The following is a 12,077-nucleotide window of genomic DNA, read 5'->3' as shown; positions in this document are numbered from 1 at the left end:
TTTCTTCTATTATTCTCTGCGGTGAAATCCAAAATATTTTTTTTTTTTAAATCTCTGTCTTATCCACAGCACTGTTTCTTTTAATTGTCAGATGACAAGGATTCTTGCTGTTGGTATGTTTGTACTTTTCTGACTTTCAACAACCCAGGTAAGCAGAAGCAGTTACAAAACTTGTGGCTGAATTACAGAGGTAGGAGCAGGGGCTACAGTGACAAACCTACACTTTTAATCACCTATTTCATCCATACAGGTCCACAATGCTGTAAGATTCAGTGTTCTTTTCCAGCGTTACGGTTTCATTCCAGTAGTCAGTTTTCCCAACAATACCTTTTCTGCTGCAGAAACCACACCCAAGGTATTTTTATTCAGATGTGCGTGTGAAAATTTTTGCTTCCTCCCCTCCAAATCCTTTATAAATGCCATGACTGCTGCCTTGGCTCTGTCACTGAGCTAAGGCACACCATTTCCCAGGCAGCATCTACCAGCTGTTCCATGTCTGCCCACTAGAAATTTTCCTCCTGAGACCCATGAGCAATATCAAGAATAAACAGGAATGGGTTGAATTGAAGTTTTTGGGGCTATAAAGGCATTATCCTGCCTTCCCCACCCTGCTTGTGTGAACCAGCTGCTTCTTCTCTTGCCCATCTCTTGCCCTAGGTGGCCAGGCCTGCCCCAGAACAGCAGGATTAATTACCCTAGTTTTCTATTTGTGTTTTCAATTTGAGCCAGGCCCCAATGCCCAGAGAGGAGTTGCTACCAGGGACTGTATTGTCTTGCCTCATGCTCTTTCAGATCCTCCTCCAAATGAAGAATCTTTTTCAGAGCAGCAGCAACATATTTCTTCCTTTTCCGCAGGAAGTTCTGCTCTTCTGTGCACAGGTTAAAGCCCAAGCGCACATCCAGGCCTCCTGAGCTGGAACAGACAGTGGGACAAATCAACGCACGTGCCATTCAGAGCTGATTTCAAGACCTGTAGGGCAGGTAGCCAGTAAACTCCACAAATCATCTGTAAAACAAGCTGTTTCCAAGTCTGCCTATTGATCAAGGAACAGGGAAAAAAAAAAAAGGAGTGTTTCTATCGCCAGCAAGGAGTAGTAGTGAGGATGAAGGGGAGTTTCCAAGGTGCTTTAGACTTCCTGTGAACGTGGGCACAAGTCAGGCAAAGATCACCAAAGGGGTAATTTCAGGAGTAATTTTTTCTGTATCTGTTCCTTTTTGTTACCGTGACATCCTGTAAAACTGAGTGATGCCACCATCACCTGTTCTCAGGTGTTCAGAGATCACTAACAGTATGTAAAGTAAAGGTCCTAACGAACCGTGTGATGGAGCTTGACCTGCAGAGCAGGTCCTGTAGCATCACCCCCTGCTCAGCCTTTCACCTGTGAGCTGAACAGATTTCTAGAAAAACATTTGCAAGCTTCATCTTGCAAATATAGAAGAATATCCATCATTTTTTCCCCAGGGGCAGCCACACTGAATTTTCTCCCTTGAGAAATGTGAAGCACAAGCCAAAAAATTTGCAGAAAAAAAAGGTACAAAACCAGTCAAATGACAATTAACATTTTATGCCTTCAACAACACAAATACACTTGTTACGGAGAAGAGCACTTAATATTGACCAAATCTTCTGGGTCACATCACCCTCTGGTGGCTGCAAACTCTATCCTGAACATTATTTTCACCAATATTTCACAAACATTAAAGATTTACATTTCAATATATTTTGCTACAGGCTGAGACTGAGCAAGTAGCTCTTCTTCTTATGCTCTGAATTTCATCTACACAAACTGCTCCCATGCTCTAAAAATCCGCCTTGCTTCCCTTCTGTATATCACCCACTAGTCAGGATGCTGTGAACCATACGGAGTTTTCAGCTGTACCATAAAACCTCATTGCCCTCAATTTTCCCTGTCACTGGTGCAATTCTGTCCCTGCGAGTGGGCTGGCAGAGGAGCAGCCGGTCAGGTCTCAGTTCCCATTCTGCCCACTGAAGCAGGAGAAAGGGCAGAAGCCAGGCTGCCCTATGTTTGTTTTGGGGACTTTGCAAAGCTAAAGAGGCACAGAGTTTATTTCAGTCAGTACGCAGATTTGACTATTGGCATAAATGGGAAACAAAATTAAAACATGAGCAGTGCAGTTTTACTCATGTCTAAGAATAGCAGTCACAAAACAGGTTAATTTACTCCGAAGAAACCTACCAAGGCTCATAAACTCATATTGAACTGCAAGATCCTGTAGCTGCGGCAGACTTGCACTTACCTCGGGCACCACGTGAGCACAGGACAAAGCACTCACGCAGCGTGTGCTCAGCTCTCCACCTACCATAGAAAAAACCTAGATAGCTAGTTTACAGTAATCCTGGATGAGAGGACAAGAAGAGGCTATCTTACCATTTCCTTGCTGTCAAGCACAAGTGAAAGGAATGATCCTAGAAATCCAGAAAATGAAGCTGATTACCACCAAATTTTAGAACATTTATTTCCTTCAGGCTCAGGCAAGACTCATTCGGTAAGAGTGGAGATCCTCAAATAACTCCTATGGCTAAGGATGTTGTTTTGGTACAACCAACCCAAGTCTCACTCCCCGCTCTGGAATCAAATTCTTTATTATCTAATAAGCCTGTCTGGGGCGGTTGGTGTGCCACGGGCTGGCATGTTACACCACACCAGCTCACAGAGTGCACCCTTAGAAGGAGCAACAAGAAAGACAAGTTATCTTATTAAAAAAAAAATTACATATAAAAGCACTCTCAATATCAATATTCAGGCAAGTTAAGATATGAATTAAGTTGATATTCTGGATATTTATTCTTTTAATTACTAGCCAATTGGAATTACCCCAATACCCAAAAAGAAATTTTGGAATGCATGTGCATATGATGGTGATTTTTGTTCCTTGAAACCACTTAATCCAAATTTTGGGATGCAAGTTTGCAGTGATTTTTGTATTATGATAATTATTAACACCTGCTTGCTTAAAAGTGAATGTGACAATTAATTTTTTTAACATTTGCAATAAATAGCTGTACAATTTTACACAGTGATTTTGTTAACTTGGTAACTTTATTTCTAGCAGGACAATATTAAGCACATTTTGAAAATAGTTATTTCAAAAGGTTCAGAGCACTCACCTCTTCTACTATTATTTCCTTCTGCAAAGGGAGTGAATTCAGAGGGAAAGAAAGGACCTGGGATTTCTCTGTTTCATTTTTATCTGCCAGCTGTAACAACATAAAAAGCAGTAGGGATGTGCCCATTGAAGGTTTGTCATCTCTAGAACTTCTCCTACTAAGAGGGCTAGTTCAGTTCACTGGTTACATTAATTTCTTCTAACTTCATTGAGGTTAATGGTAACATACAGAAGGGGAACGTACCTCTTCTGGTAATGTGATGTCCAGTCTTGTCTGCTCATTTATGAAGCAGTGAAATGTGATGATCCTAAGGCTGGAGTCAGAGTCCAGTAAAATCTTCTGGCTTCCTTCATGGGATCCTTTCACTGTAAACGTAAGCTCCTGACCTAAACATAGAGGCAAGGAATAAAGAGAATTTTAACTATTCCAAGCAAACACACATAACCGCGAAATAAAATCTGCTTCTACTCTGCATGCTTTTTGGGTGACTTTCCTTACACCACAATGATTAAGTAGACTTTGGGTGGCTGAAACAGATTGAAAAGTGATATAAAACATCTTGACAGATCTGTACAAATCATTAATATACAGAAATCACATATATTTTAAATACTGTAGCGTGGTATTTCGTAAGTGCTTTCCATAAATAGGTAAAACCAAGATTTAGATTTAAAGGACTGTCGGTTGAAAGGCATTTTGAGTTATTCACATTGAATAAGAGTCATTTATTTGACATCAGTCTGTTCTAATTTATCGTGTACATTTTATGTTATCTGCTACAATAGTCAAATGATTTGAACCCAAAAATCAAGCAGACTACTTGACATGTGCCCTCACACCACCAAAACTGAAACAACTTGTCAACCCAAAGGCTGTGTTCCTTGTAGAGAAAAGCCTTTACGTTTACAGAGAGATTGTATTGCTGTTCTCTTGCATGATCAGGGCCAAGAGGCATAAAATTTTAGGTCCCTAACCTTTCCTCCCCATGTCACATTTCAGTCTGAAACTTCCTATAATGCAACTCGGCCATTGCTACCATTTTGTTCATAAAGGTCAATTTTCTGCTCATTAATTATCTCAAAACAGCCATGATTTTTTGAGATTTGACCCATGAGCAGCTACTGTTTATTTGCATGAACTTAAAGACTAGTGAAGAGTCCTACTATATTTATTAGAGCAGCACTTTACAGGCAAAGTCTTGATTTGGTGGTGGTTTGCAATTTGCGCAGACCCCTTTGATACAATTTTATATTTAAACTTCGGAACTTAAGTCTATTATATTTGCTCAAGCAACCAAAAAAAAAAAAAGATCTCTTTCAGAACCCTGACTGTGCAGAAACTTTGTACATACACAAACCCAAATTAAACATACAGGATAAGATTTCTACATATCAATTTAATTATAAGAACATTTTAAAAGAAGGTCCAACTTGGTTCAAAATTTTCATTTTGAACAAGCAATGAACAAAGAGAACTAAAATAATTTTTCCCAACTTTTTAATTCTAGTATATATGACTCTATTTTTGCATCAGTTTAAGATTTGCCTTAGAACTAAATATTTGACTAGCTCGAATTTTGACAGATACAATCTTTCTGCAAGGTGGGGCATGGCAAACCTAAGTATTATGTGACACAGCTCGAGTAACATGCACAACAGATTATTAATTTTTCAACATCTGTTATAGCGACTGAATCACAACACAAAACCAATAGGTTAATGAAGCAATAACCTCACTTGTGGATTGCTGCTTCAGCTTCCCCGTATCCACTCTAACCTCCAAACAGGAAACCTCGCGTGCCTGTACAAGAGAGGATAAATGACGATTGAGAGAAGTGTAAATGTCATTGCAAGTGATTCATCATGTTCTCAACCAACCCCTCTAAGCTGACCATTGAGCAACACAATTTTTTATCTACTGCTGTGTCTTCAGATAACACGAGGGCAATAGTGACAGAGTATTTTTTCTAAGTTTGAAGGTGAAGAGGAACAACTCATGAGCTGCTTGAACTTGGAGAGACAGTTAAGTAAACAATATGAGATCTATTCAAAATAATAGGCATATTGAGATACAGGGCTCTTCTTATGAGTGTTTATCACTTTCTTCATTAATCCCTGATAGTTCTGGCTGTAATGGGTGAATAATGGGTAGGAAATTCAAATTTATATAAGAAAGTAGGTGACGCATGCTGAGAGCAGTCTCATAGCGTGCCTTTGCAGAAAATGGCACCATGCTGGAGTATTAGAAAAACAGTGGTCCTTAGTGTCAACAACAGACCCTTTTTCTCAGTAGGACAGTGTGGCTGATAGTACTGGCTTCAGGACACAGCTCAAAGTTTCCAGAGTTAAAAATATGAACACTTGTTATGCAGGCACAGGAAAGACTCAGAAATTTACATTACCACTAGTACTCCATTAGTAATGATGCCATCAGGATACTCCAGACTGAAAAATAAAAAGGAAAATATAATGTCATGGGTGGGATAACTCCGACAAATATTTAAGTCTATGAGTTAACACATCACTCATTTTCCCCCCATCAATTTCAACACTTCTGACTTTAGGATTCTCACTCACAAATACTTTAAAGCTTTTATCAAGCATAGTTCTGGATGACGACCTGTGTTGAAAGTTTTTCCATTCACCCATGACAGAATATGAAGCTGGGCTTTTACTCCTATAGTTGTTCATACTTATGTTAGTAAACCATGTCATGAATTCTGATACATAACATACAGAGTTTGAGGTGGGCTAGAGGCTGTTACATCCATCTTGATTGTTTTGATCATTACACAGTTCGGCCAAAGGTTTTGTACTTGAAAAACTAATACACTTGCCTAGATTTACCCAATTTTCCAAAAATTACCATAATGGTGGAAGAAATGGTACCTGCTTCTATAAAGTGATTTGCAAAACGCACATGAGATTTTAATATATCACTATATGTGTAGATGTGCTTCCACCTATCCATCTAGGGGCAGAAGTGGGTTCATATACTCCAGACACCAACTGTTATATTCTTAAATATTTTTCTCTCAGAAAAATCAGGCAGTGTCTCCTTAAGGATATCTTACAATTTACCATTTTATTAAATTGCAGATGTAAATTCATACAGTATCTTAATAACCCAGGTTAGTCTAAAAGGAATACATACATAGATAAAATTATAAGGACTGAGCACCAACTCCTCAACCTGCTACAGGTAGTATGAGCTGTTTATTCAGACTTCACAAGCTATGGATTATATACTGCGTAGTCTCACAGTTATGACCGAGATGTCCCTCTTGGGTTGTTACCTCTGCAGTCACTCCTGTAAGGAAGCCCAGATGCTGTCACTTGTTCATTACTCTCCACACTGCACTTCCAACTTTTATATCCCAGATTTCAAGTCTTCTGCTGGTTACAGGATAAGATCATAGAATCATAGAATGGTTTGGGTTGGAAAGGACCTTAAAGATCATCAAGTTCCAACCCCCCTGCCATGGGGGGTTAATGTTTTTAATTAATTTTTTTTAACCTGATGATCCGTACACTTATTTTAAGATCAAAAGCACTCATCTTTCTCTGAAGCTTTGGAGATCAGCTGTGGCTAGAGACACAGCTGAGCCGGATGCAGAAGAGCTCTTACTGTTCAGGTTGGCAGGGATCTTTGAATATTTTGCCTGTCTTTGGAGCACTGAATAAATGTCCACTTCTCAGGACTAGCTGGTAATTTCCCTAGCAACCGACCTGCTATTAGACAGCCCTCATTACACATACTAACAGTGCTGTCCTCTCCTCCACCACAGTTTGTGATGCAGACCCCAGTTTTTTGCTGTGAGAACTGGGAACATATTATGGCCTGTGGCGGGGGAAGCCAGGAACAGAGACCCTGGGCATTCTTCTTCATTTAATGTGTATCGAAGGGGTGTCTGAGACTGCAGTGGACTCTGTGAACCTGGGAATCTCTTCCCAACACCTGGTGCACATGAAACTGTCACATTCTCCTTTTTATATCATGCCTGGTTTATAATGAAAAGAGCAATAGTGTATGGGAAGTTACAGTCACACAGATTCTCGTATTACACTTCTCCTTTGGAATACTGTGCTCCATTTCATCAGAGAATCTGGATTTTTTGATATCTATGTACAAAATCTGTATTCTTTCATGTCAGATCCAGCTTCCCCTTCACTTAGTAGCTTCCACATAGTGCAGGCTACTTTTCTGAGAAGCACGGGGGATGGTGCTATTCCAACAAAGGAAACTGTATTCACCTCAAAGATTTTTTTGGTTGTCATCTTTGAGTGAAAACTTTTGCCCTCAGTGGTCCCTGAGGCCCTGTGACTTCCTGCCACGAAAACCGACACAAACAGTATGTTTGGTACCTGATGGATCACCTGATGGATCAGTCTACCCTGCTAGTAGACAATAGGCTAGCACGATCTGCTGGTCCCACCACACATGGGCGAAATTTCGCAAAATAACAAAGCAGAACTACAGAAAGAAAAAAAAGAGTTTTATTTTCTAAAATAATGCTTTTGCCACAGTTCCATAATTAATATTTAACTTTTATACAACTTTTTGTACACCTATTTACATTTATTAGTATTAAGTGGGCTTTGTTTTGAACATCGTCTTTCACATTTGAAAAAAAAAAAGAAAAGGGAAGGGGAGCTGAGATGAAAGGTTGTGTAAAAGTGGTCCTTCATTCTTCTAAGAGTTGTTTGAGATGCGCCTCCTCAACTTGGGACATCTGAAAGATAGAAAGAGGCCAAAAAGAAGCTCAGCAGAGCCAGAAAATAGTCTACGGCCCTCAGACCTCTCCTTGGAAATTCAAAATACCTTTTAGTTCACCAGAAGTCTCTTTGAGGCCCCTCAATATCAGATGTGGGTTTCAGTAGAAGTCAGAGGGGAAGGGGATATTGAGGGAGCGAAGCCACCTAGTCCAGCGAGACTCCGTCCCTGTAGCAACTCGTAGAGGCTCATGCTGATGCTGGACCCTACCAGTGGAAATACAAGGGAGAAAGCCCACGTTACCATTGATAATCACCCGAAAATAACACAAAAAGCACTAAAGCATGCTAATCAGCAACCTGTGTACAACGACCTCACCTTTTCCATCAGTGCTGCTCAAGGGCAGCAGCTCTCACGCCAGCCGGGCTGGTGTTATGGGCCCGTAAAACACTGGGCGGGCGTTTGCAATCCCTTGGCTCAGTTGCTGGTGAAAAGGCACTTGGAGGAAGGAGCATGCCTTCCTCTCTGTGTCGTTAGGATGAAACACTTGGCTCTCAGTGCCTGCCAGCAGAGAGGTAAGCGTTTGCAGGTACTGGCAGGAGTGGCGTAAGAGTGAGGCAAAACTAAAAGAGGGTATTTGTCTTGAAGTTGTGGAAACCAAGCTACCCAAGTGAAGGTTTTCTTCCATTTTAAATAAAAGATAACAGGAATGAATGTGGGAACTGATTTCATACAGCCCACCAGTGTATCGTGAGGGAATTTTTACAACGTTCTTTGGTAAAAGTAACAGAAAACACAATCTTTCCAGTGAGGTCAATAGGCAAACAAAGAGTGACAAAGACACAATTGTAGGTACAACCCAGGAAATTTTCTTGGCCTGGGGTTACATTTCATGTGCGATATTATTCATCTGAAATGCTGGAAAGAAAGAACAGGCTAATATAGTAAACCTTGCAATTGGTGAAGTCTGGAATGAAGATGGGGAAGGAATTAAAAACTACCTCAGATAGTGTTAGACAAAATGCGCTGGTAGGAGTAATTATTCATTTCAGAGATAAACTGCCATATTCACCCAAAAAAATCTATCTTCTCACTGCTTCCATCACAACACCAGATGTGTAGGAACTGTCCAGCATGGTTAGCTGTACTTCTTGTTAGTACTATGGTTGGCTCTCCCCCCGTGAAAATTATCTCTAATCGCTGTCAACACTTCTCTCATCCAGCAACGCCAAAAACCCTTGCCAAAACCTGCTGAGCTTGTTCAGCACAGGAAAGGCTGGTTTCGTCCATAGCTTTCTGGTGACCCATCTCATCTGCTTCAGTTCAGTCTTTCAAACCTCGTCAAGGCTCTTTAGCTTATCACAGGTAATGCCATCCATTGTCTCCAATTTTAGTGCACAAAGCCTTTCATCAATTACTCCTGACACCACACTTTTCTATGTTGAGGGGGAAAAACCCCTCTCAGTATCCTACCAAGATCATGATATTTAGCCAACTCAGATGTGCTTACACCTTTATTCCAGGCTCAAGTGATGGGGACAACAATATTAACCACCACACATATGCAAGAAATGCAAACGAGGGATAGTAGGGGAAATGTTTATCTGCCTTCCAACAAGAAGTCCATTTTCCCAGAAAAGTGTCTTTCCTTTTCTCAGGGACATCACGGGGACATTCCCTCCCTAACTGACTTAGGACACAGCAAATTTTTCTCTTTGCGCGTGGAGTTCTTCAGGCCACAGCTATTACATTGGTCACCCAGGTACCACACTACGAATGAAACCAGTGATGTGTTCTTGCTGCAGCTAATGAGCCATGACTGCTATTCTTTTTAAAACCTCTTCCTTGACGCTGCCCGGGTTCCTTTTCATTTGTACAGTCCCAACCAGCTTTTTCCAACGAGTAGGATTCCTACTCAGCACCTGCAGGAGTCACTAAATTTCTGACTTTATGTATTGAAATGTCTCCAGGAAAAGGCAACTGGCTGCGAGGTCTAAAAGAGGAGTTTGACACAGAGCCAGCACACACATGTTCAGAGACGAATTCCAGCCTCCATCCCCATGTACAAAATATGTTATTCAAACTCTCCACCAACGTACTATCCTGTAGGCCTCCTGAAGTGTCCCAAATACCTGAAGAAGGTCCCAGCAGTACCTTTCCTTCTCTAAGGCTGCTTTAACAACACTTTCAGTCCAATAACATGGATCAAACTGGTTACAGAAATCCTTTCAAGTAACTTCCTCAAAGTCATAAAGCATACTATGGAGACGGACTAGAATACCCGTGACCCTGCATCACACTCCCTCTCCAGTTAGAGGGACAAGCTCCCAGACTCCTCCTCAGCATGAATTACCTAAAGCAAACACATCCCCCAAACAGTCAAACTCCACCAACAGCTTCCAAGCCTACCAAGTGAAGCTAGTGCTGCTCCTCCAGTTTTCCTGGTCCTCAGCCCATGAACAATATTTAGTTCCTCTCTCTGCTGGAACTGATTCCCAAGTCTACCACAGCTCCCCAAGTGTAGCCAGACGAGCTAAATAGATCAACTTACAGCAGAGCATTTTATAGCACTGTGGATTTGAAAAGCCACGATCCCCAAGGGGTGACTTAAGACATTTAGGCTTGGCATTCCTTCTTCTGTTTAAAATCTAAGAATATGTGTTCTGAAACTAAACTTAAATGAAAACATCTAGATACTTCTTTCAGAGACTGTGGATTTAAGCAGCACTGTCACATACGAACCCAATTTCCAGACTATTTTTATACTGAATACAACAGTTTATATAGAATTTAGGACTCTACTCACGTGTTCTGCAATGTGAACTCCACCTCCAGCTCCTCACGTGCCTGAACAGAGCAGAAAAAGAAAGAAAGGTATATTACTTATTTTTCTTCATAGTTTTCATCCTACCAGTTACATATAATTTGTAAAATACATATTTAGAATAGCACTTAAGAAAATTCCCAGAACATAAAATTAATGTGAAAAGACTCGCAGTGCCAACCAAAGATGTTCAGTTTTAAGATACCGAAAAAGCAGTTGCTAAAAGTAGTTTTTTGAAATCTAAATATGAGCATGCAGACATAAGAACTGCTATTCTGCTGAAGAAGCCATTTTTCTGATTTTAATTCCCAACATAAAAAGAATCAGTGACTTTAATATTATTACAGTTAAAGTGGTCGAAAATTCTGAACTCATACCAAGAACCAACAAACATGTCAGAAATATTCAGACTTAAGGCACCAGGTAGTTACTTCTAGCTGGTTCAATCCTAGATTTTTAGCACAGAGATTTGTTCTTAACAAAAACTAGCATGGACAACTCATACAGGGATTTTAAATCTTTCTTATAGGAGCAGCAAAATACAGTTTAAGTAGTTTTTTCCTATAATAAAGGATATACTTAGATGGAAGGAAATAATTTGCTCTTGTTGTCACCAGTTCCATTGCTCACCTGTGGATTCAGCTGAAACTTCACTCGAACAGTACGTCCTACAGTGAGTTTATCTATGTCAAAGAGAACTGTGCAGAGTTCGTCATCCCTGGTGATCGTGTCTTCGTCACAGACCTTTAGCTCCAGCACGTTCTGCAAAAAGAGATTGAGAATATCATGGAGTTATTTCTGGATCCAAGAGCTCCATAAGGCAGGAAATTCTCAAGACTAGGTTTTCCTAGCTCCCTTTAGTGGAAGAAGGGAAAAGGAGAAAGAGAAATAGAAAAGAGAAAGAGATCTGGGAGTACTAGCCTTCACATTACTGGTAACTGTACAAACACAAAGAAGCAGGCTTGTCTGCCTGGGGAAATGAAACAGGACAGACAGGTCATGCAGGACATTCATGAATTTGTGATAAATAACTGCATTAAACGTTTCTACATTTATTTGATGGCCTTTGGCTCTAAGTGTATAAAACAGGCACAGGTACATCAAGAGTGTTTAAAGGATTTCCTTTCCACCATAGGTAGAATTAACTGATCACACTGTTTTTGTGATCTTTATCTTGGGTTTCATTTGTATATGTAGAGATCGGGCAGAGGATAATAAGGCCGTATTCTGCAGGGCATTCAATTGCTTCTCACTGCTTCAGTCTAGTGGATTTTTAAGTAACAAATAGCTGGAACAGAACAATACCAAGGAGGATGGAAGCAACTGAATTTTTTCTGAGGAATCTTTAACACTTCCAGTGTTTGGAAACTAGCTATAGACTTATTGGTTTATTGTCGCTTTGCATTATCT

At 40.4% G+C, this 12,077-nt stretch overlaps 1 protein-coding gene across 1 annotated transcript in view; it reads right to left on the bottom strand.

Annotated features, from left to right (window-relative positions):
- LOC104471787 (cytosolic phospholipase A2 epsilon-like) overlaps window positions 1-12,077 on the bottom strand; it is a 31,250-nt gene that overhangs the window by 8,880 nt on the left and 10,293 nt on the right. The window contains exons 4-11 of the mRNA XM_010087268.1: window positions 11,298-11,429; window positions 10,650-10,690; window positions 5,532-5,574; window positions 4,867-4,930; window positions 3,374-3,516; window positions 3,131-3,220; window positions 2,391-2,428; window positions 778-913 (exon numbers count right to left, since the gene is read on the bottom strand). Of these exons, the coding sequence (XP_010085570.1) occupies window positions 778-913; window positions 2,391-2,428; window positions 3,131-3,220; window positions 3,374-3,516; window positions 4,867-4,930; window positions 5,532-5,574; window positions 10,650-10,690; window positions 11,298-11,429 (687 nt within the window). The remainder of the gene's footprint in view (window positions 1-777; window positions 914-2,390; window positions 2,429-3,130; window positions 3,221-3,373; window positions 3,517-4,866; window positions 4,931-5,531; window positions 5,575-10,649; window positions 10,691-11,297; window positions 11,430-12,077) is intronic.

The sequence above is a fragment of the Pterocles gutturalis genome, unplaced genomic scaffold (assembly GCF_000699245.1).
Source record: "Pterocles gutturalis isolate BGI_N339 unplaced genomic scaffold, ASM69924v1 scaffold876, whole genome shotgun sequence".
Classification (NCBI taxonomy): Eukaryota; Metazoa; Chordata; class Aves; order Pterocliformes; family Pteroclidae; genus Pterocles; species Pterocles gutturalis.
This window is presented reverse-complemented; position numbering and strand designations above follow the sequence as displayed.